Source organism: Pinus tabuliformis, chromosome 4_2 (genome assembly GCF_031772625.1).
Source record: "Pinus tabuliformis cultivar Carrire ecotype Pingquan chromosome 4_2, CPIR1, whole genome shotgun sequence".
In the NCBI taxonomy this organism is placed as follows: Eukaryota; Viridiplantae; Streptophyta; class Pinopsida; order Pinales; family Pinaceae; genus Pinus; species Pinus tabuliformis.
In genome coordinates, this window is record NC_142304.1 from 479,004,207 (window position 1) to 479,031,566 (window position 27,360).

The 27,360-nt window shown below is 38.2% G+C and overlaps 1 protein-coding gene across 2 annotated transcripts; it reads right to left on the reverse strand.

Moving 5' to 3' along the window:
• Window positions 1-21,628: 21,628 nt before the first annotated feature.
• Window positions 21,629-27,129, reverse strand: LOC149170030 (auxin response factor 18-like). 2 transcript variants are annotated; one of them, XM_089428857.1, is made up of 4 exons: window positions 25,823-27,126; window positions 22,589-23,676; window positions 22,235-22,300; window positions 21,629-22,034 (listed from the first exon to the last, which is right to left on the reverse strand). In XM_089428857.1, the coding sequence occupies exons 1-4, from the start codon at window positions 27,005-27,007 to the stop codon at window positions 22,031-22,033; spliced, it is 2,343 nt and encodes a 780-aa protein (XP_089284983.1). In that variant the 5' UTR covers window positions 27,008-27,126; the 3' UTR covers window positions 21,629-22,030. The 2 variants fall into 2 exon arrangements, with proteins under 2 accessions (XP_089284983.1, XP_089284984.1); XM_089428858.1 differs by lacking the exon at window positions 21,629-22,034 and having other exon boundaries at window positions 22,231-22,300; window positions 25,823-27,129.
• Between the last annotated feature and the right edge of the window lie 231 nt (window positions 27,130-27,360).

Here is a 27,360-nt window from a genome sequence, read left to right on the forward strand (position 1 = left end):
TTGGAGCCATCCTCTATCTTTCTTATTCTCACCTTTTTTGTTGAGATGCTCCCATAGTTTTGGTTCTAAGGAAGCATCTGTTTTTATATGGATACTTTTGTTTCAAGCTCATAAAATTGGTCGTAAGAAATGGTGATGGTGCAACAAATTGATTTACAATCAATCCTCTCACAAATCAGGGAATGCATCTCATCAATTCAAGGGACTTCCTTTTTACATATTTACAAGGAAAATACCATCAAATCATATGAGCTCTCAAAGGAAGTGTTGTCACTCTAGATTTGATCTTTCCTCATACAAGAATTTTATGAGGATAGTTTGATATAAGACATGTATTTTGTCCTATCATTACCATTAAATGGGGAGCAAAGTGTACATTTTCTTATTTCAAGAAATACAATGACTTTTTCTCTAGGAAAAAAAAAAAAATTAAACAAAGGGAATGACATGTTCCATTAATTCTCCACTTTATTATTACACCATAAATTCATGTATCCCATGTACCCCTTCACTAAGAATTCGAAACATTTATTTTTATATAATTTACTTGGCCTAACAACCCTTGGGGTGTAGCTTAGTAGGTGACAAGGTGTTCTTTTAAAGCACTCTTTGTGTAAAGGTCAACAGTTCAAACCTCAACTTAGTCAATCCCACGATAGGGTTAAACATGGGCGCTTAGTGGTTATAGTGGTACCAGTCAAAGTCGACCCCATGTTACACGAATATGAGCCCAATCTAATTGTCAATTCCTCTAATTTCAAAACGAAACAAATAAATTACTTGACTCAATACCATTTATCTTAATCTAAAATATCAAACTATATAAATTTAAACAAGGAATAACATGTTTCAATTTTGCACTTTATCATTAAACCATAAATTCATCTACCCCTTCACTAGACATTTGAACATTTATTAATTTTTCATATAGATTACTTGGACCAATATAATTTATCTTAATCAAAACTATCAATTTATATAACTTTTAAAATAAATTTAAACAAAGGCAAGCAGACATCATAAATAAGCATAAATTTCATTCAAATAACTAGCAACTTAAATCTCGTCAATATTTATTTATACAAGGAAAATTTTGGGAGGTTATCTTTAAACCATGACAATTTCAATAATTTACAAATACCTATTTATAAAAAGAAAATTTTTAGAAGTGATCCTTTCAACATGTTATCACTAAAAAGTTTCTTGGTTGTAACATAAAACTCCCTAAGGTAACATTTTCAAACCAATCTTGCGAATTGAAGGCTAGCCCCTTCAATCCAGAGAGGGCTCTCTCTGACACCCTAATCGCGAAGCTTAGCAAATGGTCGTGTCTTCACACAATGGATAGATCTTCACTAGGATTTTTGGATATTGAGTGTGGCGGTTGGGATGAAGCAAGTGATCTATTGGGAAATTGAGTCAACAAATCAGGTTTTTAGATGCAATTACCAAGATCTTCACTGTATGAATCAAGATGGACAGAGGCAGGGTAAATGACAAACTGTAGACATATCAAACATCATCTGAATGGTAGTATAAGGAGAAAACAATCCACTATAGCAGAGAATGAAACATGAATCTGGCAAGGTTTAGGAGGAATAGTGCAGATGTCTAAACCATACGAACCAGAGCATTAAACTAATGAATTCTGCACATAATCTCATTTAAACACCAAAATATAAATGATATCACATAAAAAGGAAACTATCACATAAAGAAATTGAGTGAGCATACCATCACAGGTATCTTTGTATCATGAACATAATATCCTAGTCCTATTAGCACTTGAAAATGAATAATTTGATCACACAGAACAAAAGAATACTTTGTTTCAACATCCAACCCTTCTTTCTTTTTCATTCATTATATTTGAAAAATACATAAATCTAAGATCTACAATATATTTGGAAAAGTATTAATTACAAGACCCATCAAGATCCAAAACAAATGGATCTTTAAAACCTATTCACCCATCTTTAGTTTGATTCCCAAGTCGAATTTGATAAGGTGGCCTTCAGCTGTTGACTTGGCATCTTTATAGAAAACAAAGTTTCGAAAAATATGGCAAATTTCTAAAAAATAGGGTTCAAAGGGGGATTCGGATCTCCCAAACTGTGATAGTTTTATAAAAACTGAAAGAGGTTTTTTTAATCGACGTGTTCCCCACAAAAACTTATTTCATATTTGGAAAATTCATCTTCATATTCTTGAAAACCGTGCCCAAAGTGGATGACTAAAATAAGAAATAATTAAATATTTAAACCCTGGAAAATACGCTGCAAATATTCTTTCATATCCTTCAAACCATGCTAGCTGGATAAAAACTGAGAGATGCTTCTTTAAATTGGTATGTTACCAACAAAAACCTATTTTGGTTTTTACAAATTCATCTCCATATGTTCGAAAACTGCATTTGAAAATAGTGGCTAAAACAGGAAAATAACATAATTACAAAATATGAAAAAATAGGCCTCAAAGATTCCTCTGTAATTTCCAAACCATGATGTCTAGGTAAAATCTGAAAGTGGATTTTGTAAATCATCTCATTCCCAACAAAACCCTCTTTTGGTTTTTTGAAATTCATCACCACCTGTTTGAAATCTGTGTTTGAACATAGTGACTAAAACAGGAAAAATGTTGGAAATTGTCATTTTAGGGCAAATTATCATTTTAGGGTTTAATTTAAAATCTCTCTCTTAGGCTTGAAAACTCTGACAAATGTCACATCAAGGTTTAATAAGGGTAAATCTTCTTGAAAAATGGTTTGGGCACTTGAAAAGCAGTTTGGAAACTCATATTTTCAAAATTTTGTATTGATAGCTTTAGTCATTCGATAAGCTCTAATTTGTTGCAAAACTTAGGGAAATCATATATATAACTTAAATAAAACCCTTTTGAAATATTTCTAAGCTTTATGTCACCCTTCCATTACAACAAAAATAAATAAATAAATAAATTCATAGGCCATTACATAACCCCTTGCGCAATGAACAGATAACCTTTGGACCTTTAGGAAAAGTACAAACTTGGTGCTAACAGTTAGCTCCAATGGGGATAGTGTCTCCCCATGAGGCAGTGAAAAGCACGTAGACCCTGTGCTTGATCCATTGGGCTACTCCCAAGCTTTACCCTGCAACCTGTAACCTGACTTGCAACTGAAACCAAACTGAAATCCACATTATACACTACTGCAAACTGAAAAGCTTACGAAACCAAACTCAAAACTTTCTGAAATAAATGTTTGCCCATACAAGCTTATTGCACACCCTTATCTACTCTTAGCTATTGAATGTTTCTTCTCAATTAGATGATACAGAATTTTCAGTCCAGCGAAGCAAGGAGATGACCACTCGCTAGAATTCTGCTCACGCCTTCTTTGAGCAAACAAAAATATTAGAAAATGGCAACTCACTTTGAAACCTAAATCCATACCCTATAAATATCACAAAATTTTTCCTCACTAATGTTCTTAATAGGCTAGCAAAAGAATCTTGAAAAGCATACAAACTCACCTCTTGATGAGCAATAAGAGGAAGGAAAGCTCCATTCATAACTACTTCTTGTTCTAGTTTTATATCTTGATTGTTAACATCATTCTCAAAATACACAGCAACAAGTTGTTTGTTATTCACATCAGAAAACACCTTTGTACATTCTTGAACAATATGACAGCCACATCACGTTCATTGAAAACATTCAAAATTAAAAGATTTATGAGTTTGTCAATTCCAAAGGCGTAAAATCATTGATAACTTTAGTGTCATTCAAGGTGTTTAAAACATCATGCTTTTCTTTGTTTCTCTTTAGTGTGATATCATCATGGTGTTTTCAATACATCATGTTTTTTTTTAGTTTCTCCTTGTAGTTCTAGGTGACTATCATCATGGTTGGTTTCAATACATGTTTACATACATTTTCCAAAATCTGATTTTGACAAAAAAAAATTCATGATACAAAATCTCATAAAATGGATGAGATGAAAAACAATTTGATCATATAAAGATTGATAATGTTGCAAATATTCATGTGTTGTAACTAACAACAATTTAAAGATGTAGAATTGTTTCATCTCCATCAATTTCAAGGGAAGGATCATAAATTTCAAATCTAAGATCTTGATCTATTTTACTTTCAGCCAACGAAGAAACTAGTGTTTGTTGTTGGGAAGAAAATACATAAAGGGCTTCCATAATTTCCTCGTCCATTCACTCTTCATTTCCACACAAACCTTCAAAAAATTGAATGAAGTCTTCATAGTACTTGCAACAATTTCCAAACAACGATAAGAAATGGTAACTTTCGTTATAATACTAAAAGAATGCTAAGTGGAAATCCTTCAAAGAATACAAGTTACCAGGTTGTAGTCTTTCATACCATGATCTTACATCTTTTAGGGTAGCCATAAACATCTTCATCAAACAATCTTCATGAAACTTAACCCCAAGCTTATGTACATGCATATGAAATTTAATCAAATGAAGCACAGCATCATCCCCGTTCTGATCTCTAAATTTTGGCAAATATGATTGTCAATCTATGCGACTCCACAATACGAAGATGGCCTTTCCATAAAAAAAATTCATAGACCATTACATAACCCCTTGCACAAATGAACTAATAATCATAATCTTTGGACCTTTAGAAAAGTTACAAACTTGGTGCTAAAAACAACCACGACACAATTTTAATAAAATAATCTTTCAACCCTGACATAATTTCAAGAATTCTTTATGAAACAACTTTTACAGAGGTGATCTTTCACCCATGGCATAATTTCAACAATTACTATAAATAGGAGAAACCATTATATTGTTCATAATAGATAGAGATTGGTTGTACGTTTAAAAGAGAGATTTTTTGTGATTATCCTTCTCCGTTAAATCAAATACGACACAAATCAAATACATGTGTCGTGTTTCGCATGTTAAGGGGTATATATATATATATATAACTTTTACAGAGGTGATCTTTCACCAATGGCATAATTTCAACAATTACTATAAATAGGAGAAACCATTATATTGTTCATAATAGATAGAGATTGGTTGTACGTTTAAAGAGATTTTTTTGTGATTATCCTTCTCCGTTAAATCAAATACATGTGTCGTGTTTGGCATGTTAAGGGGTATATATATATATATATATATCCTTTACAGAATAATCTTTCAACCATTGACTTCATATCTAAGAAATCCTTATAAAACAACTTTTACAAGGTGATCCTTCAACCATGACGTAATTTCAACATTTGCTATAAATAGGAGAAACGTTTAAAAGAGATTTTTTGTCATTGTTCTTCCTACTGCATTGAATGAAATACATGTGTCGTGTTTGACAAGTGTTACGATTAAGATAGAGATTAGGGTTTGTAACTAAATGTACGTTTGCACAATTAAAAAGCTAATGTCAATATACAGAAAGAACTTAACAAAGAACTGATAAACTGTATTGTTAAGATGAGCGTTACGAATTACGCTCGCAACTCAACCTCGTCACTGCATAAAAAACTCACATTGTTGTGTTGAAGGCAACTTCTATTAGAGATGGTGGTAATTCTTACAAGCAGTACGTTGTAGTCTAGTTGGCTGTCACCTTACTGAACAGTGATCTTATATTTATATTTTGTCGTCACAATATTTTTCAAAACCCTAGTTAGATGGCAATAATAAATAGGTTACAAGGCAAAGCCAATTCAAAGATAACCAAAAAATTCCTAATTATATGGCTAGCAAAGATATTATTTTAGGTTACATTCAAAGCCAACTAAAAAACCCCTAATTGCATTGCTGGCAGAAAGCCTTACATTAAATCAAAAAATTAAAACAAAACAAAAACCCTAACTACATGGCTAGCAAAGAGCCTAGTTTTGGCTTAGTTGTTTTAGATTCACACCAAGTTACATTCAAAGCCAACTAAAAAACCCCTAATTGCATGGTTGGCAGGAAGCCTTACATTAAATCAAGAAATTAAAACAAAACAAAAACCCCAACTACATGGCTAGCAAAGAACCTAATTTTGGCTTAGTTGTTTTAGATTCACACCAAAAACAAATCTATCTCCAAGACAACCATAATTGTGGCCCCGTACATCTCGATAATTGTGCAATACCATATATAGCCTTGACCTCAGGTTCATCCTGCAAACTTCCAGTGCAGCAACAAATATACAGCATAATATATAATTTTTTACTCATGCGTGAGACTTTCGCGTTAAAAGTTTTCCTAAATGAGAACAGCATGTGAGAATACTAACAATATGCCCGTGTTGAGGAATTTAACTTATGATACTCCATATTTCAAAATTCATCGAATTTTTTATTTACGAGGGAAGGTCTGTGTGTGTAAACCTAATTAGCCAACATGGTTAAAGGCTCCACTAAACCCTAAAGTGCCCACGTAAGTGTCAATATTGGCATATCTTTATGCGAGGGGTCATTTTATGATGACCGTCCTTTGATATATAGCGTGGGAAAACCAAAAGCACCAGCTCTAATAAGGCATAGCTCAAGGGCGGGAATTATGAAAGCCTGAAAAAAATTTGGTTTGTTCAGACAGAAGGGTGAGGAACGTCTCCGGATGCCTAGGAATGGCTTCAAAGAGAAGTTAAGACATCACTGTGGAGGATATTATGTTTTCTAGAAAAGGATCGACTGTGAAAATGAGCATAGATGTGTTACTTGACGGATGGAGTTGATCAGTGTCCTCAAACCAGTTGCTCCTTAACAATAGACTGCAATTTGATAGCGAAGGCCCAACAGAATTTCCAAATCTAGAGCACTGGTTTGTGGTCTATAGAAATCATGCAGCAGATATGGGGCATGCTTATAGCAATGCCCTTGTCATCCCCATTTATATATTGTGCTCAAGTAGTGACTCCACCAACAGTGTAAGATTCGACTTAGTGAGTTGTGTACCAATAGTATAGCCAGGATGATTAATGCAATGCAAACATGAAAGAGGAGCACACTGAAAACTCTGGTTGAATATTGTTGTTGTTAATCTAACTCGAGTGGATGTCCGTTAGGGAGAGTTTTTGATAATGTCTTCAGGCTTATGCCAGCTGATAGCTAGTATTAAATATATTTTGGCATCTAATCGATCAGATTTTCCTTTTGTATTGTGGTTTGATTTGTTAATATAAGTCTGCCTACACCGGGAAAAAAAGACTTGCTATAAGCAAATGCTCTAGGTGGACACAAAACAACGAAAGAAACTCAACCTTTGCCTTGAGCGGGCTCAAGGGACTTTTTTCAGAATTGTTTTTGGAATGTCTAGGCAATCTTCCCATTTGCTTGCCTCATAATCTCAAGAAATGTGGGATCTTCTTGTCTGGTTTCCCTTTTGATGGGGAAGTCTCTGTTTGTTTCTACAGAACTTTCAGTTCAGGATTTTAGGTTATACACCTTATCAGCAGTGCTCTTCTTTGTCTCCTTTTTCCCGCTTCCAAATGGTTCATGGGTCAACTAGATTTCTTCCTTCTCCCTTTACATTTTAAAATTCATCCTTGGCTGAAACTGGAGTGCTGCTTGGCATTCTTATCTTGAACTTGCTTACCAACTTGATACAAGATAATACATGGCCTACTTCTTGGAAAACTTTTAGAAATCTAACAACTGCATCCGTCTATTTTGCCCCCTGCCTCCAAGATTACCTTGTCTGGCAGAGGTTTGCTTGTATCTATTTCTACACATCACCTGATATAAATGTAGAATATATCACATTTTCTCTACTTTCATCATAGCTAAATAATCTTCCCTAAGCATTGCTTATTGGCTGTCACCTCCATTCCGTAAATATATTGGTAGTTTCAAGGTCTCATTCATACAGAAGTAGTGGTTATGGGTGTACTGACTAGGTCAAAATTCAAGAACCGAATCTTCATATAGAGGTCACCTTTGCCACAAAACCAAGGCCCTTCTACGATATGTTTCTTATCCTCAAGATTTCTGAAGTATATAATAAAATATCCCCAAGCATGAAGACTAATTGTAAGGTCCTAAGTCTTGTAAAACTTTATCCACCCTTCCAGTGCAACTGCAAACAACCAAAAACAGTTGAACTTGTAGATCAAAGTGTCTTCTTTTTAGTCCTTCAAAGCTTTGATAAGTTTCTCTTTGTTCTAAGAAAGAACTGGATCTTCCTTGTAGTTTTCCACAAAACACCCCATCCACAGGAGTTTAGTTCATTCATATATCGTGAATAAACTGTCATCGAAGGAAAAAAGAATCCTCAGGTGGCTCAATCCCATCAGTTGTTGAAGTTCTCTGGGGAGTGACTGGGTTCAATTTTAAAGGGGGGGAAACCCTATCTGCACAAGAACAAGAATTAGATACCAAAGCTTGAAAATCCCCTTTCGGTGAAAAGGATACATGGGCAGCTTGAGGCTTGAGCAATCATGCCGCTGCCCACATGTGCATTCTGTTGGGAGGAAGATTCATTACCTATCATAGTGGAGAATTTGTTTGATAAGTGTAGTTTCTACTTGTTACAGTATCCTTAATGGCATCACTGGAAGAAGGTGGGGCAGCTACAGCTTTGGCCAAACCTGGAGTAGTTGCTGTAGGTGGGGAGGTGATGGCACCCCTGAATTACTTGCAAGCTTCTCATTAAATATGAACACAACTCATTGTTGGAGTAATGAAAGAGATGCAAACCAATGCAATTGATAAGGGGTTTAAGGGGTTAGAGAATCTGCCCTTACGCTGAAGCCCTGAGAGTTCAGCATACTTAAAAGGCCCACACTTGTAAACTATATAATACACACACACAACAAAATCATAAAGATGTTAGGCATGTAAGCAATTTTTCTAATTTCTATTTATTTAGAGCATTTCTACTCATGCATCGACGGAACCTGTACAAAGATACAACATCCATATGCACAAATAAGTACATGTTGATAGATACATTCATGAGCATAATTGCACACACACAAACTTCAATATAGTCACCTAAAATGTATGTAGTGGTTGTCCATAGCCTTCTCAATGGCAGTTAAATTTATTTTGCAAGTGAAAGACGATACAATGGAATCAAAATTAGAAGCAAGGCTTAAGTATTTCCTTCACCAATATATTTGCAAACTTGTGTAGTCCTACACAACAACCATATCATAACTTCTAAACTTGCCAGACCTAGTAGTTGTCCATACCATATCAATTGTAGTTAAATTTATATTGCTAGTGAAAAAAGATACAATGGAATCAAAAGTAAAAGCAAAGTCTCGAGTATTTCCTTCACCGATACATTTTAAAACCTGTGTAGTCCTACATAACAACCATATTATAAATTCTAAACTTGCCAGATCTCATAGATTTCTAGAACATAGCTGTTCCTGCCTCTCCATTGTGATCCTGCTTGACGGAAAAACTCTTGAGAGTTGACATTTTATAGGAAGGAAGCTGGTGTACCCTCCAGCAAGGGCAAATTGATATATCCAAACAATAGTATAACCAATTACCTATCAGACTTGTAATTTCCGTTTTGGAGTGGAGGAAACCAGTCAACCATTTCTAGTATGTGAATGAATGTGGAATTTCTGAAACCAACAAAAACATTCATGCTAAAAAGCAGCTCGTGTTGATTTATTTAAATTTAATTTACTTTCCTTCTAACTTCTCATCAACTCTAAGAGCTCCAGTCAAACAGTTAACCTTGTGTCACTTTCAACTCAGTCTACAACCATTGCATAGGGGCTCTTACTCTTGACTACATGCTCACCTTTTCCATACTTTGTCATGCTTTGCTTCCATCATCTACAACTAGATAGGCTAGCAATCCTCTTCGATCCAACAATGCCCCCATAAGTTCTTTATTAAAATTTTCCGAAGTAGGAGAGATAACAAACTCTCCAAACAATGATTGAAGAAAGGCAATTTAAGTTAACCACCTTTCATAGTTTCCTTCTGTGAACAAGTGCTTTTTTCTTTCCCATATCTAGGGCAGATATTAGCCCATGTCAAATACTTGATGATGTCACAAACCCTGCCCCATTTGCAGCAAAATTGCTAATTTTATTTCTGAGACTTCTGAGATTAAGAAAAGTAACATCAGACAGCTTAAGATCTAGATTAACACAATGATACTTTGTGTGGAAATATTGAGACAGCCATTGTGAGAACTTTTTATTAATGGCCCATATTTGATGCCTCAAATCACCTTTACGCTTTTTTTTGTAAGTAAAACAAATTTTCTATAGCATCAAAATCTTGTTCCCTCATGGAGCCGTAGCTTAGCCAAAGGGACAGCTCTAAGTTACTGTAAACAGTATTTCCCCTCCTCCCACCCCCCACCTAAACAAAAGGTAAAAGAAATTTTATAGCCACAACATTTACAAAATTACATGCCAATCAAGCTAACTTGAGTTAATCTATGTTGAGGTCCGATATTCAAAATTTGGCCCTTCTTCTATCCTCTTAACAAAGTTCTGCTTCTCTCTAATATATATGGCATGGTACGATTGACCCTACAACTGTGTTTAACAAAATTGGACTCACTTCATTAGTTTTTTCCTTTTCCCTACCTCCGAGATAAATCTATAATGCTCACTACCATGTGAAATGGCACTATGCCCATGTCTTCTCATACTAACTATCACAAAATGAATTGCAATAACCATACTTTCAACTTCCCTACCTCCAAGATAAATCTATAATGCTCACTTCTATGTGAAATGGCACTATGCCCATGTCTTCTTATACTAAGTATTACAAAAATGGATTGCAATAACCATACTTTCAACTTGGGAACCAGATTTAACTTTCTAACATTAACAGAAGACTCTGAACAGCCAGAAATTTTATCTTCTCAATCACGAATTCATTCCACAATTGATGACTGGAACACCTTGATCTCATCGTGTTGAATAGAGGTTCATCATTAATCATGCATTTCATTTTCTGAATGCCCATCTTTTGTAATATGTACTCCATCAAGATAGTCTAAGTCAACATGTGCTCCTCTGGAAAATAGATGTACCTATCCAAATTTCTCCATTACTAGATGAAGTTGTGCACCTCCTTTTTGAGGGATAACATGCTTCCCATTATCCCATGTCTTCAAATGAAAACCAAGATGATGCACCCTTCTCTAACTTAAAATCCTCGCACATTATCTCTCCTCTGGTATGCCAATCCTTTAGTTTTCTCTTAGATGGCAAATGATGATACGGTTTGAAAACCTGCACGACTTGCCTTCAAGTTAGTGTATCCATCCTCTTCCCTTTGCCTTGGCAACCACTCTTAAGAAGCTCTAGCAGCCCCCCTTCTGTTTCTTGCTCACCTCAATCGCAATTTTGGAGAGACATCCAATCTCTTTGGTGAGCCTTCCAACCCTCTTGTTGGCATTAACTTGACTGCCAATACTAGCCACTCTACTCAACCTCCACCTTGAGAAAAGGTTGAGAAAAAATAGGACTCATTGATATAAGGATCTCAATTGACACATAAGACAATGTAATCCTCTAAATATATTTCATCTCATTTCCCCTGTAATAGATCTACAATCTTTGTGGCTCTTCTACCAAAACTCGTGTATTTGAAATTAAGTTTACTCTGTCGTGACTTGTGATCATGAACCATGTAGGCTCGATATCTTGATTAATGAATCTCATCAATTCATTTTTTTCTTAGGACCACATTTTTTTCTATGTCATCCCCTTCACGGATTATGTTCCCTCAACACTAAATCGTTAAAGCCACCTTAAAATGCCTCCCATCTTTTTATTCAAATGAGGCACCACCATATCTCAAAGTAAGCCTCATTATGGGATTGCCAAACAATAAGGAGAATGATCTTACATGATATACGGTCCAACCACCTGAGTCCTTTCTAACGTCTATATCTTACAAACTATTCCATTGCAATTCTTGAAGCCACCTTACATTGCCTCATGTTTCATTCAAATGAGGCACCACCATCTCAAAGTGAACCTCGTTAGAAGCTTGCCAAATAGTATGGAGAATGATCTTACAAGAGCTAGGGGCCAACCACCATACTTCTTGATCTCTCTCTAGCATCTACATCTTCCAAATATTCCAAGAAATAGGAAATCTGAACTCGGGGTTTATCCTAGAGGCCTTCAAATAGCGAACTATCCATATCAAAATTCCCATCCGTTTCTCCCAAATGCTTCTTATCCATGTTTACAATCCCAAAAGATACAATTAGTCCATCATTATTTATATCAAAAACTAGACAAGTGTGTACCACACCTTGTTGTCATATCTTAGAAGTTAAAGGCTTTATGGGCAAGTCTCCAATGGAATGATTTTTTTGCATGACTAACTTCTTGCACCAAAACCACTTCATTCCTAGAATCGAGATTGCTCAATCAAAACATTATCATATGAATTGTCATAGATTTTTTTAGAAAATATTGTATGTTGCCCTTCCATCTAAACCTTTATAATAGTTGAAAATATACACCTCCCCTTGAAAGCCTGCTAACCTTAAAAGCTTATAAGAAAGCCTCATCCTTTTCTTCGAAACAAACATCAGCCATCGTTTCATCTATTAGATAATCAACAAACCTCTATACAGATCCAATCTAAACAATTTTTAGTCTTGAGGTCCTTAACATCTTCCATCCCATAGTATTCTAAGATAAAGCACAGCTCTAGCACACTTAACTCCCCTGTCCAAATAGCCCTCCTCCAAGCTGACGAAAAGATCCAAAACTAAATTTGGCCAAGCCCACCCCATCAACCAGAAATGACAAGTTCCACTACCACTGGGTTGATGAAAATATATCAATCTAGACAAAAATTATTCCCAAAGATACTTTTTTGAAGTTACCCTTTGACAACAGTGCCCCAAAGAACTGCGAAAATTGTATACCCTTTTGACAAAGGTGTCCTAAAGAATTGAGAAATCTGTGAATCGATTTAACACACTTCTCCTTTAAAACTAACATCAGGTCCCTCAATCTTGGACCTCCTATTATCATTTAGAGGAAACTCGGCTGCGGGAAAACCTCCAAGGTAACCTCGAGCCTCTTTTAGGTTGAAAGTTGGCCAAATTTAGTTTGTAAGATGAAATTTGATTGGACAGTATATAAAACACACCATTGGGCATGGAGTCCAGTTTTATCAAATGTTGCTACAAATCTAATGAGCAAGACACAAAAAGCAAGGTAGCATGCACTCCTTTGACAATTTGAGAAATTTGGAAGAAGAAAACTGGAAAGAATACAGAATTATAGCTGATAGATGCAACAAGTACTAATAACTGAGAAATACGAGAAAGGAGCATGAATGAATCATAATCTCAAAAAACTAAAGTTTCCAGACATGAAGAAGATTTTTCATAAACAAAGAAATAACGGACAGGGAACTACAACACATGAATTTTCTGCAAATGCTCATCAAAACTACAATATACAAGTTTCTAACAAAACTTAATTACAAAATCTAAAAATAATAACGTACTTTATCAAATACATGCATATAGAAAACTTCCTAATCCTATATGCATCTAAATATCATGTTGTTGTTGGAGTCATGGCTGGAGATAAGGATTAGCAAGTCGAATTTGGTGAGGTGGTATCCAAGTCAACAACTGTCCATGAGCTTTTTCCCCATGAAATTTTGAAAAATTAAGCTCCAGTGATCCCTTCGAAAATCCAAAACCGTGATCATTGTTAGAAAACCGAGAGAGGTTTTTCTAAAAGGGTCCGTTGTGGACAAAAACCTCTTTCGATTTCGAAAAATTCATTCTCATTTGTTCGAGATATGATTTTGAAAACAATTACTAAAACAAGATTGCAAAATCCTGAAAAACAACCTTTCAAATATCCCTTCGAATATTTCAAACTGTAACACATGTTGGAAAACCGAGAGAGGTTTTTCTAAATGGGTCTATTTTGAAAAAAAAAACCTCTTTCAGTTTCGTAAAATTCATTCTCATTTGTCTAGAAAGCATGCCCGAAATAATTGTGTTGTACTAAGAAAACAAAGTTTTTAACTGCCCATTTTTACAGAAAAATGTTGATAAGCCCGTTGTCTGCAAATTTATTCATAAAACATTATCAGAACATTAAAGCGCTAATAGCCGCGCTATCAGTGATTTCCCTGTTTATTCCAACTAAAATGCTGACACTAAAACTGTTAGCATTTTCTGTAAAATGCAGATAAATAATTAAACAACAACAAACGAAAAAAAAAAAAAAAAAACATAGTTAATGTGATAACACCTTCCTTATGCACGAGTTTATCATAAGGGCCCATAGATAATCAAAGAAAGCCTTCGGTATATTTTTCCTGACTCATGTAGAAGTATTTAGGTGAAGCACACAACTAGGCAATGGGCATGTGGCTATAGGTAGATTTTAACATTACACCTTTTCCTACTAAAGTTAGGTACTTAATTGGCCAAGCTTACAATTTCTTTTAAATTTTCTCCGAAACAAATTCCAATCTTCCACTTCTAGTTGCCCAAGTCCCATCAAAATACTTAGGTAGCAGATTACACTTCTTGGAGTAGGTCAACCTCGATAGTATTAGCAATATGAAGCACTACCATAGGATTGACAAAACTAACCAGCAGTTTCTATTTGTAAAGTTAACTTTAGCTCCCAAGGCCTTATACAATATTCAAAGCCTAAAGGACCAACTTTCAACTTTAAAAAGCAAAGTTTCATCCATGAGAATTGCATCATCTGCAAACAGTTGATGGGAATTAAAGCACCTCAATCCTATAAGACTATTGGCATCATCCAACCAAAGAGAAGTTGCAAGACAACCCTTCAACCATCAACATATAAAGGAAATAAAAGACAGCAATGTCTTACTCCTCTCTTAATGTGTGAATAAATTTTCCCAAGCCCCATTGACCAAGACAACTAAATTTGTAGCATGTAGGATATTTGCCACCCATAAAATGTTAATGTTGTGCCATTAATTCCCTTACATGTAGCATCACCATAAGAAAATCTTGTTTCAATCCACCATGAACCTTCTCCATGTTCAATTGAAGAAAAGAGCATGGTTGCTTAAAAATATGGGTTGTATGTAACACCTTGCTTTCAGCACTAAAGTAACAAGGTCGCATAGATTTCACGGCGAATGATGCTTATGGTTTGAACTTCAAAAAAAATTCTCCTTGAAAAGCCAAATTTGTCTGCCATTAGATATCAAAATTCCTAGAAAAAGTTTTTATTGCTGATGCATTCAGATGTATGTGGACCCTCCTCTTCTCCTTCTCTTATGAGACACAGGTAAAAACTTGATATTCTTTATGAAGAAGAAAGATGAGGTTTTAACCAAGTTCTTGGAGTTTAAGACATTGGTAGAAAACCAAACAGGGAAGAAGATCAAGTCAATGAGAAGTGACAATGGGGAAGAATATGTCTCCAATGCCTTCAAGGAGTTGTGTGCGAAAGAGGGCATTAAGAGGACGTCGATAGCATCATAGCACCACATAACCCTCCGTGGAATGGGTTGGCTGAGAGGAAGAACCACAGCATTGTTGGAGTGGCCAAGGCCATGTTGCATGATCAGGAAATGCCTATGTTTTTATGGGCAGAGGACTGCCTATGTTCTACAAAACAGGAGTCAACACAGGGTTCTTGGACTAGTTACACCAAAGGAGGCTTTCACAAGCAAGAAGCCTGATGTTTCACACTTCCAAAACTTTAGCACAAAATTTTATTGCCATGTATCTAAAGGTAGCAGGAAGAAGTTGGAGCCCACAGCAAAAAGGGTATTTTCGTGGGATACAGTGAGACAGCTCGGACATATAGGATGTATCTACCAAGACTCAAGAAGACAATTCTCAAGCAGGATATGAGGTTTGAAGAAGACAAAGCTCTAAGAGAGTCCCTAGAGCATGAGCAAATAACAATGCCTCAAATGGAGGAGCTACTCGCTCCTAAGGAGGAGCCTCAGGCAAGATCACATACAGAGTCTCAAATAGGTGGCAAGAGGGCCCCACAGCAAAATGCAGAGCAGGATGATGAGGAGAAGAGACTAGGTCAAGAGCAAGTAGCTACTCAGCCAGAGACTCCCAGTACAGAGAGGAAGATAGCCAAGTGGGCTAACAAGTTGATTCAAGAGTCCCAAAACCATGTTGAGGCTCTTAGCACCATGTTCAGGTAGAGCAAGTAGCGACAAAGGTACACAAGATCTATGACTTTGATTGCATAGTTGGTGGACACTGAGCCTTCTTCTTGGAAGGAGGCAGCTTCTCAGAGGTTTGGCAAGGTGATGGTGAGATCTTCATGGGACAGGGAAGTACATTGCATAGATTCTCCAGAGATTTCATATACAAGATTGTAGGCCCATGGCCATGCATCTAGTCACAAAGTAGAGGAAGGTGGGATGCTAGTAGAGCAAAGCAAGTGGATGCTACAATTACAAGCAACTCAGCAGGTCGTCGATGTATTTGGTCAACACACACCCTAATATTTGTTTTGCAGTCAACCCGCTAGGTTAGTTCATGATGGAACTAACCAGAGTTCACTGGGTTGCTGCAAAGCATGTTTTGATGCATCTCTGAGGCACAATGGATTATGGATTATGGTACAAAAAGGTTGATGATGTGAGGCTTGAGGGCCTGATAGTTGCAGATTGCGCAGGGAGCTCCACTGATAAGAAGTGTACTTCAAGTGACATCTTCAGCATTGGGTCAGTAGCAGTTCCCTGGTATAGCAAGAAGCAGAGGTCAGTTGCACTCAGTTCAGCAAAGGTTGAGTACATGGCTACCAATTTGGTAGCATGAGAGGCTATTTAGATGAGGAAGTTACTTGTGGGACTTATCAGACAGAGGATGGAGCCTACTGTGATACAATGTGATAATCAAAGTTGCATCAAGCTCTCTGAGAAGCTAGTGTTTCATGATCGCTCAAAGCATATCGACATCAGGTATCATCATCTCAGAGATTGTTTACAGAAATGGATAGTGAAGCTACCGTACATTCCAATGGAGGAGCACACAGCAAATATCTTGACCAAGGCATTGGAAAGAAGCAATTTTGTTCATTTCAAGGATAAGTTGGGAGTTGTACAGAATACCTTCCTCGCTAAGAGGGAGTGTTGAAAATAGTAGCGAGTAAGGTCTTCTTTGACTTGTGCCTTAGTCAAGAATACCACAAGCAGTCTTTCTTTAGCATGCACAAGTTCCTAAAAATTAGGACGAGTTCATGAAGCAATTTTACTTTGTGAATGGTTGGAGGCTTAGTTTGTTTATCTCCTAGTGCAAGTTAGATTTAGAAAAGGACAAGTGACAAGTCTCAATGGTTATTTGTCACTAGGGCAAGTTACATGAATCAGTTAGACTTAGTTTACTAGTCAATCACAAGTCGGAGTTCCAAAAATAAACTTTCCAGATTTAGATGGTCGAATTGCTTATAAGGAGGACGAAGGCACATTATTGTATCATTATTATGAGCACGAGTTTGTGTGAGAGAGACTTCTTGCTAGAGAGTGTGATAAGGAGAAGCCTACACGCAATTGAGAAAGGGAGGAATTCTTGCCAAGATTTGCGCTAGGAAATAGGGAGAATTCCCTATAGAATAGGAGCCACTATTGCGCTAGGAAATAGGGATTTCCAACGCGAGAAAATGGGGCTTAGGCTACGCAAGGATTTAGGGAGCAAGATCAGGCCTTCAAGCAGAGTGTTTCAAGCTTATGTCAAGCAGGGAGAACAAGTGTGTTGTCTATTGAAACAAGATTGTTTTGTAAGAGATCTATTGCTCAAAACTCTATCAATAAAATCTCAAGCAAAGAAGTGGGTTTTCCCAATTGGGTTCCCAAGAAAAATTTATTGTGTGAATGTGTTCTTCATCACTGCATATTCTTTTGTTTCCGCTACTTCTCTATGGTAGAGAATTATGTGTCTTAGTGAAAAGAAACTACGATTTAGATTGTTCATCATAGCAGTTGCAAAATTTCAAGGAATTTCTATAGAAACTTCTCTTCTCTAGCTATAGCCCTTAGTGCGCCAAGTATTATTAAAATGAAGTGATCTCTCCTCTGATTAGAAATTGATCTGTAGCGCGATCAATTCTGGAGTTACAAGAATTAACAATTTACATTTTCTTGTTCTTTACATACCTTGAAAATTTTGGGTAAATCAACCCCTTATCCAGTCCAATTTTTGGATTGTGTCCTGTACTTCTCCTCTTGGTTCAAGGCAATGTTGCACGAAACCCCCCCCCCAGGATCCAAATTGGGAACTGTGTCTCGTACGAATCCTCAGGGCGGGACTCCACTATAGGATCCATGGTTTGAAAATCCTGAACCACGAGTCATGTCGACAAAGACAGTTCCTGGAAATTTGGAACCGTGTAGGCCCGATCTATAGTTCCAGATTTCTGAACCACGGATCCGCGGTAGATCGGGCACAAATCCCGAGCGGATCCAAAGGGAGACAAGCAATTCCACAGGGTTCTAAATTTTTTTTCTTTGACTTAAGTTGGGTTGGGGCTTCTCGGACACTCCCTTGATGCTCCTTAGATGCTTCCTACATGCTCCCTCATGGTAATGTTAAATTCTTGAAGGCATTCTCTTTTACCTTTCATTTTCATCCTTTTACTTAAAATTTTAACATTACCATGAAATGACTCGGGATGTTTGAGAGTGGTTTCAGCGTCATCAAACTTAAATATGGAGAAAATGGAATTTCATATCCTATTCAAAATTCAGCAGACTTAACAATTTTCAGAAATTCAGGATCAATGGGATTGTGGCATTTCATTAGATTTTATCATGTATCAAGGTATGTGATTGGTATTTAATCAAGAGCACCAAGCCCTATCGTATATGTACCCTAGTGTTGGTGGTGTTAATTGTTGAACTCCTTTGTCATGCCCTTAGCAAAAAATTACCTTTCAATCAAGTCAAAATCATCAATCAAGCATGTTAAGCTTTTTCTACCATATTTTAAGGCTTGGATTAGGTAGTTTGATCAAAATTGGGCAATGTTGACTAATATCCCTAGACAATCGAGGTAGAGGCAAAGGCTAGACAAGAGGAGAAGAATCTAGATTCTAGATGGTTGATGCTCGAATAATTAATCATTAATGTACAATGGATGCCATATCTATCTTGATTTATGTACAAATATGCATGTTTCCATATCTTCTACAACTAATTTGGTATTTTGGATGGTTTTTTTATACAAATGCAAAAAATTAAAAAAATAAGATATATATATAGTAGACGCTTCGCTTCCTAGATTTTGGGAAACGACACTTCCGCGGATCCGCTTCCAAAACACATCCCCGCTTTGTGCAACATTGGTTCAGGGCCTTGGGAAATGACGCTTCCGCAGATCTGCTTCCAAAAAACGTCCCTGGTTAGTGCAACATTGGTTCAAGGCCTCCAGATTTAGATGCACTATCATTCCTGTCTTTCAAGATATTAGTCCAGCCTGACTGTTCTCATACTAACCTTCTTTGTGAAAATTCAGATAAGAGGGATTCTATATAAACCGTCATATCAGCTACCCCAGCAGTTAAAGTATACCTGATTTTATTCTTTTGAGAATTTTTATGATTCATCACCACTTTGCTTGGCAAAAGGGGAAATCTTGCACCTCTTAAATAGCCTCCTGCCACCAATTGTGCAACCTATCTATAAATTCCTTGTTTGTAAACAACTGACAAATGACTTCCCAGCCCATTTATATCCAGAGTACTGTCTTCCAAAAACACCAATAGTATCCTATACAAATCTAGATGCAATAGCCAGTCAATTATGTTTTGAAGTCATAGGGCATTGTGTTGGAATCCTAAACTGAAGCTCTATTTAGTTTGGTTACTTTGAGGCTGCTTCCTTCACATTGGTTGGAGTCTGGACCAAGTATATCCCTTACCACCTTGCCAATGAGTTCACTAAGATAAATATTAAAATTTCTCATTAAAAGTTTCATGGTCTTCCTTATGATTCATATGCTTTTTCCTATGGGCTTCCTATCTTGGTCTATATACCAATCTTAAGTATAGAATTTGTGCCTTGCTTGTCACTTCCACAATCTCCTCACACAAGCCCAATCTTCTTCTCATATTAGAAGGGGGATAAACTTTTATCAATGTCATAAATGCACACATTCTCGAATTCTTGATAATACCCATTGGCCTGTGATATACTCCATTGTTTTAACATGCCTTACATTGTCTGCATCTTTCCACATAGCCAGGAACCCAAAGAGGTAGCATTATAACTGGATAAATGAGTTCCAGTGAAAAAGTAAGAAGCCCCTTTCCAACTGTAATCGAAGACTTTGTCTACACTATTGTCATCTTGAAGGTACTCCATTAATACAGCTACAAAAGAGTGCCAGGATCTGATTGACCTATTCAACTCCACAGTTTTCCTAGTGAAAGAGGAAGGCACACCTTCAACATTCCAAAACAATGGAACACATCTATTTTTCTAGTGCATTAGACCTGTAAAAGCTCTCTGTGCTGTAAACTCTACCAATGTTATAATGCACCCACTCTGTAATTCCTGATAATACCCATTGACCTACAGTATCCTCCAATATTTGAACATTGCCTTGCACATCCTGCCTCGTTCCACATTATCAGGATCCCCTAGTAGCAGCATTATAACTGGATAACTTTCGCGCTGCAATTGAATGCTTTGTCTACACTGCTGTGACCTGTCATCTAAAAGGCAATCCATTGATACAGTTACAAAAGACTCAAGAGTGACAATAGCAGATTAACCTACTCAACTCAAAGTTTTCTTAGTAAAAAGGAGGTGGCTTCCTCTAACATTACAAAACATACCGATGTATCTAATGCATTTAGTCTCTAACAGCCATCTGTAAGGAGTAACAAGCTGTCCTCCTCCAAACCCTGGAGTTACAGCTCCCACTTGATTACAGACTTCCAAAACCAGAGTGATCCCCAACAAAGCCTCCACTTGTTCTCTGAATCTTCTCAATGTAGTTAGTTGCAACTTGCAAGGCAGTTTATAGTAGTATATACACACAACCTACATTAATAAACTTGAGGGCAGTTGCTGTGGCCATGTGATGCCAACAAACACACGAGACAAACAAATCAAAAATATATCAAAACAGAATAGCATACAGTAAGGTCTATCATTTAAGCAACATATGAGCTCCTTGTTGATACTCACTCGAGAATCAGTGAGCATTCACCTTAAGTTATCAATAATGATCAGAAACAATGCCAAGTTTGGTGTATTGAATTGTCAGATAATGTACACTGTACATCCTATAAAATATAACCAAACCATTCAAGTTCCAAAATCCATTTTATCCACTTTATGCAAAACCTTACAAAGGCATCGAACAATGTACGAATCTTTCTTAAAAGCAACCCTCCAAAATAAATAAGGTACATGAAACCACATAAATGCGAAATCACACAAAGACATAGAACACCACTCTAAATTTTAGATATGAGGAGATAAAGCTTTGGAAGAAAAATGGAATGCTATGAGAATTTTTTCTTACAATAAAGCAAAGCCAGCCAATCTAGTTTTCCCTGCAATAAAACAAATGCCATGGCAGTGTACAGATTTTAAGCCCTCGATTTTAAACATAATAACCAACTGGTTTCATCCATATAAGACTAAAACAAACCACCACAGTTCACTCTGAGACATATCCATGATCATAACCAATTATTCTCAGGAAACGCAAACTACACAGAATACTCAACAGCAACAATGAAAAGCTTATTTTGGAAAAGCAGTGCCTCATAACAAGGATACAGAACAGAATTGACAACTAATTATGGAAAATCCAAGATGGAAAAGCTAAAATAATTCTGAGGTGAGGAACTCATCAAACAAACCATGTAAATATTACACACTTTAGTAAGATGTTTGTCCTTGACAGGTTCAAACTTATGACAATGGTTGATATAATTTCACTTAGGAATAACACACAAATATATCCAAAACCAATATGCCACGAGTACAAAGAGTTCATAGCACTTTAACTGACGAACTTGAGAGAGTTGAAGTTTAACTCTTTGTCCTAGGGTCTATTTTGCCCAGTTTGATCAACAAGACAGGACTTCTGATCATTATGTTGACTTCAACAGCTGAAGGAGATTACCTAACAGGTTAACAAAACATTAAATTTGAGTCAATATCATTATCATGCTGCTTTTAGACGTTATGTAAGTTGTGTGCCTCCAGAGTTACATTCTTCTTAAGTAGTTTTCCACATATAACAGTAAAATTAATGATCTTGAACTGGATCCAACCCTGCAAAGGAAGAATCATGCATACAGATTAAAGCATACCAACAGTTACCTTGACATATTGTCACTGCCAGATTCGGATAAGATTGTAAGCCTCCTCACCGTCCTCATGAAATCTCTGCATTCAGTTGAAAGACAATAAAAGATTAGCTTGGTTGCCTGAAAATCCACATAAGTATTACTAAATGCAAAAAGAGAAAAGCATTATTCTAACTACTACATAACATTTATTTCGCATTGTAGTTACTTGTGCTTCTGATTTGTTTAGCAAAGACAACATTGACATGATGTTCAGAGACATTTCGTAAATGAGAAAACATAGATTACAACTGTTTACTTTTAGCCTTTGCCCAAGCCCTAATTTACGAAATGAATCAGTGTAAATGTTGAAGTGAGATAAAACTACCCATAAGGTTCCTCTCCAGCATGCCTCATCATGTTGCCAATATCCTTGTAGAGAACACGATTTGACAGCTCTAAATCATCAATACCAAACATTTTTCGTAACCTGTCATAGAGCTGTTCATAACTGCTGAACATTGTTAGATCAAGGGTTCGCCCTACTTCTTCAGTCTCACTAAATACTTTGCAGGGGAGAACTGTATCCTCTGATGTTTTTTCATGTGTATCTTTCTTCAAGCTGAGTATACCGGTTTCATATTTAAACCTCTGAAGACCTTTGACACCATTGGTTCCAAAAGATTCCAAGCTATTCCCATGTTGGTGTGTAAGGCTAGAATTGTCAGAAATTTTTGATCCACCTGCCTTTGTCAGTTTCTGAACCTTATCCTCAACTTCTTGATTAACATCAGTTGAGCTGTTGTTTGTAAGCCCAGGTGAACCAGTGTCATTGAAGGACTGAAAACCAAGCCCATCTGCAGAGCTAACTCCAGACTGCTGCTGCTGTTGAGATCTTGGAGATTGGTCTGTATGTATAGGCTTTCCAAACAACAGAAAAGATGTGCTCTTAGACGTAGAGCTAGTGGCACACCTACTGATTTTATTCTCACTCTGTGATGAATTTCCCATGGTCAGCAAACAAGATAGACTGTTGTGCACCTCAGACCTTTCAACCTGAGAAACGCCTCCTATATTGAGTTCTGTAGATACACGTGTGGGCATAGCAACTGACTCTTCGTGCTTCACATTATCTAAGAACAACCTGGATTGGATGTTGTTCTGATGTATGTCAGAGAAACTTATCCCATAAATAGTATCATGCCTGGCTCCCTGCATGCCTGCAGGTACATTTTCTGAAACACTGTGCCAAGGGTTTATCTGCCCCAGCACATTATTGGTAAGAGTAGCCATTTGGAGTCCCATGATCCCCCTTTGGCCCTCGAGATGAAACTCCGGAGGCTGAGAAACTCGGAGCTTCTTCTTTGGAAGCATGAAGGGTGTCATTTGGATGGCAGGCATGTTGGAAACAACCTCCACCATCCAAGGGCTTACTCTTTTGACACTTTGTAACAAATCTGGCTCATCCCACGTTACCTGTTGCACAAAATTCCAAGCAATGAGATTCAAAGTCTCCAGTACTACTTCATCATTCAATATGTTCAGATCCAAACTTCATATTCATCCATTCTGGCTTCCAACTAAAAACTGGAGAAAGAAAAACTTCAATGTTTTTGAAAACAGTTTTCTTATGCATTTAATTACAAGTAAGATCATAAAGGTAACCCATAATTTACACTGTAGCAAACCCAAAATACCATTGACTGTACCAAACCCAAAATACCATTGATTGCTAGCAAACTTTAGAGATTAAATAAGGTCAGAACTGTAGAGGGTAATTTTCAAGTCAACTGTAATCTAAGACAAATGATAACTTACAACTGGGTAAAAAGATTCAAGTAGCCTCTACTGGGTCCTGTCTATTCCTTCAGAGAGTAAATCAAGGATTACATCAAATGTTAGGCGACTAGCTGCTTTGCACCGACTATTGTGACTAAAACTTGTCTGTATTGTGGTCTGTGAATAAGCTGAAATAAAGTTATCCTAACTGAACTTAACAGCATAAAAAAGGCCACCTTGACAAGCAACAGAAGCCCAGCATTGCCAGACATATTTCATCTATAGTGAAATTTTGTAATACTTCAGACCCAATAGCCGTTCAAAGATTTGGTGTTTGAACAACAGATAAAGTTAGGCTACAGGTTATAAGCCAGGATGGGCATAAGTTAATCCAAACCTTTCAGGACTAAATTGCTGCAGAATAACACATTTTGCTCATTTCCCCTCTCCAATGAAGCAGGTCATCTTTGGGGAGAGATGGATGATCAGAAAGGCAAGTAGAACCGTGGCTTGTTATAATATTGACAAACATGTCCTTTCTGTGGAAGAGACCCTTGGGCTACTCTTAATGGAGAAGTTATGCTGCTTCATCTGGGGGAAGTTTCTGGGTTCAAATCTGACATAGCTGCACAATATCCCAAACTTTTGGGGCTAGACTACTGCAAAATATAACGTTTTGCTTATTTCCCCTCTCCAATGATGGAGTCATCTTTGGGATAGAGGATGATCAGATAGGCAGATAGAGGCATGTGAGATGTTATAACATTGACAAATATGTCATTTCAATGGAAAATACCCTGGTGGGCTACTTTTACTTAAAGATGCTACGCTGCTTCATCCAGGGAAGTTGGTGGGTTCAAATCTGACTTGGCCATTCAGTCTGCAGCAAGGATAGGGTTTTTTGTAAATGGTATTGATTCTGTCAGAGTTGACTCCAACGCAGACAACGCCATCTTACCCGTTTTGCTATGATAATGCACATTTACATACATCTCTGCTTTGCTTGGTGACAATGCGATATTGTAGGATGTTATAACATTGACAAATATGAAATATGTCTGTTACTCTTGATGAAGAAGCTGTTCTGCTTCATCTTTGGGAAGTTGCTGGGTTCAAATCTAGCTTAGCTGTTCAGTTGGCAGAGAGGATAGGTAAGTTGGAGCCTAAGCGGAGATGTTCATCTTTCTCTCTTTGCTATATAGGGAGGGGCAATACACATTGCACACGTCTCTGCTTTGGCCACTGACAATGTAGTAAGAAGGATGATAAGAGGGGGAGATATTATAGTGGTAGATGCAATTCCATGATGCCATACAATAGGCATACCCATCTGTCGTTTATCTATCTCATAGACACATTATATGGAGGAGGGGAAGACTGAACAAAGAAGCATATTCTTCCTGCAACCAATCAACCAATATGTTACTAGAAGAAACCACTCCCCTGCAGCTGCCCCCGTTGACATAACAATTAGTATGTTGGGGGACGAGCACTCACAAACAATGTGGGATTCTAGACGAGGAGAAGAAACTTTATAGTCGTCGAAGCAATTCGAAGTCCCATGCCCCATGAGATAGGCATATCTGACTATTCAGTCTTACAAACACAAGATTGAAGAGAGTATAATGGAGTGTTCTCAGAAGTAGTAGAATATAACAAAGAGAAATGAGATGCGATGGCAATAGCATGTGCCATCGGCATTGGTCTTTCAAGCATAGAATTGCAGTCAGGAACAGAAAGAGCCTCCTTGAGACTTCTGAAAAAACACTAAACTATCCGAAATAAATGGTGTTCTGAGAAGGGAAAATCAAAATTTTACAAGGAGGTTAACATGAACATTAACCTGGAGAAGGCGCCAGGGGGATTTGGGCCAAATCACGGGGTCTGCGTACTGAATGGAAGAAATGGTGCCCATGAACCAACTAATTCTGGAAGAGTCCTCCGTCTCGAATGCCATCTTGAAACGCATGCCTGCAGCCCACTGCAAGCTGAGAGCCGCATTCACAGACTGCGCCTTCACACAGAACTCAGGGGTGCTCGCGCGGGGGTAATAAACAGCTTCAAAGGGCTGCCCCATGGCAGCACGGGTCGCGGCTTCCACAACAGATTTCGCAGCAATTTTGCCTCTATTTCTAGCGAAGCCCGAATTGCTGGACCTGAGAAGCCTATTGGAGCTGTCCAGGAAGTCGGAGAAATTATCATAAGGACCTCCCTTGAGGGACGAAGCAGCGGTCCTGTAAGGATTCGATCCCGGCCAATGCCAGGGGCCAGACTCCGCCGCTGTGGAGGCGAACCCACCGCCGCCTCGGGTGGATCTGCGGACCCCGACGCAGAGCTCCCCCGTTGCGCTCCGCAGGAAAACGATGGCATCCCCGGCCACGAGCTTCTTCTGATTGACAAAGGTGCTCCATCCCGTGGTCAAGAGGTGGCGCCGCGGGGTCCCGCGGTATATGTGGCGGAACTTCCAGACTTCCCCGTGGACATCCCTGGCAAGCACCGTTTGCACCGGAGGGTCGTTGGAGTAGTCGAGGCGGGGAAAGATTGTCTCGGCGCAGTAGCGGGGCACCGAGAAGCCGCCCCCGTTGTTCGCGTCACTCTGAGTCAGGGTCTTGGCGAATGACACCGGCTTCTCCCCAGACGCTGTCGGAGTCGGAGGACGAGGAGGAGGAGCAAGAGTCGAGGAATCGTTGTCGTTGTCATCGCCGAGGGCTCCTATCATTCGCCCACCATCGGGCTGGAGGCGGATGCGGGCGTATACCTCGTCGGTGTCGATGTCGGCCAAGTAAGCAACGGAGAGCACCGTGCAGAGAACAGAGGGCGCGATTTTGAGGTCAGGTGGGAAGTCGGGTGGTGTCGAAGCGTGCTCAGCGTGGCCCTGCGGGAAATAATAGACCTTGGAACCCACAACAGGCATCTCCACCATTCCCCCTGCACAGGCATGCCATAGCTGTGAATCGAGCCCGGGACTTCCCTGCCCGTGCCCGCGCCCCCGCCCACCGTCCTCTCCCTTCTTCATTCTCCTCTCCATTCCCCACTAACTACATTACTCTCATCTTCAATCAGACACAAAAAACAGAACAAACAGAGCACACAGATGAAACGGAGGGTCATCAGTTTCAGTAAAGGCAGTAAGCAGGGAACTTTCCTTCCCTTTTTAGTTTTACCGGTTGGTAACCGGGTGCCCGCGGCCCTAAGCCGTAAGCCCGTGCGCACGTGGACCCTGCTGAACAGAATTTAACTGGGAAAAACCAATATGCAAATGAGAGCAGCAGGCAGTAAGCAGCCCCCGGCCCCCGGGTAGAGGTGAGTCACCTAAACGGAATCTGTGCCTGCCGGGAAGTTGACCCTCACCCAACCTCTTCCGGCAGCCCCACTGTGCTC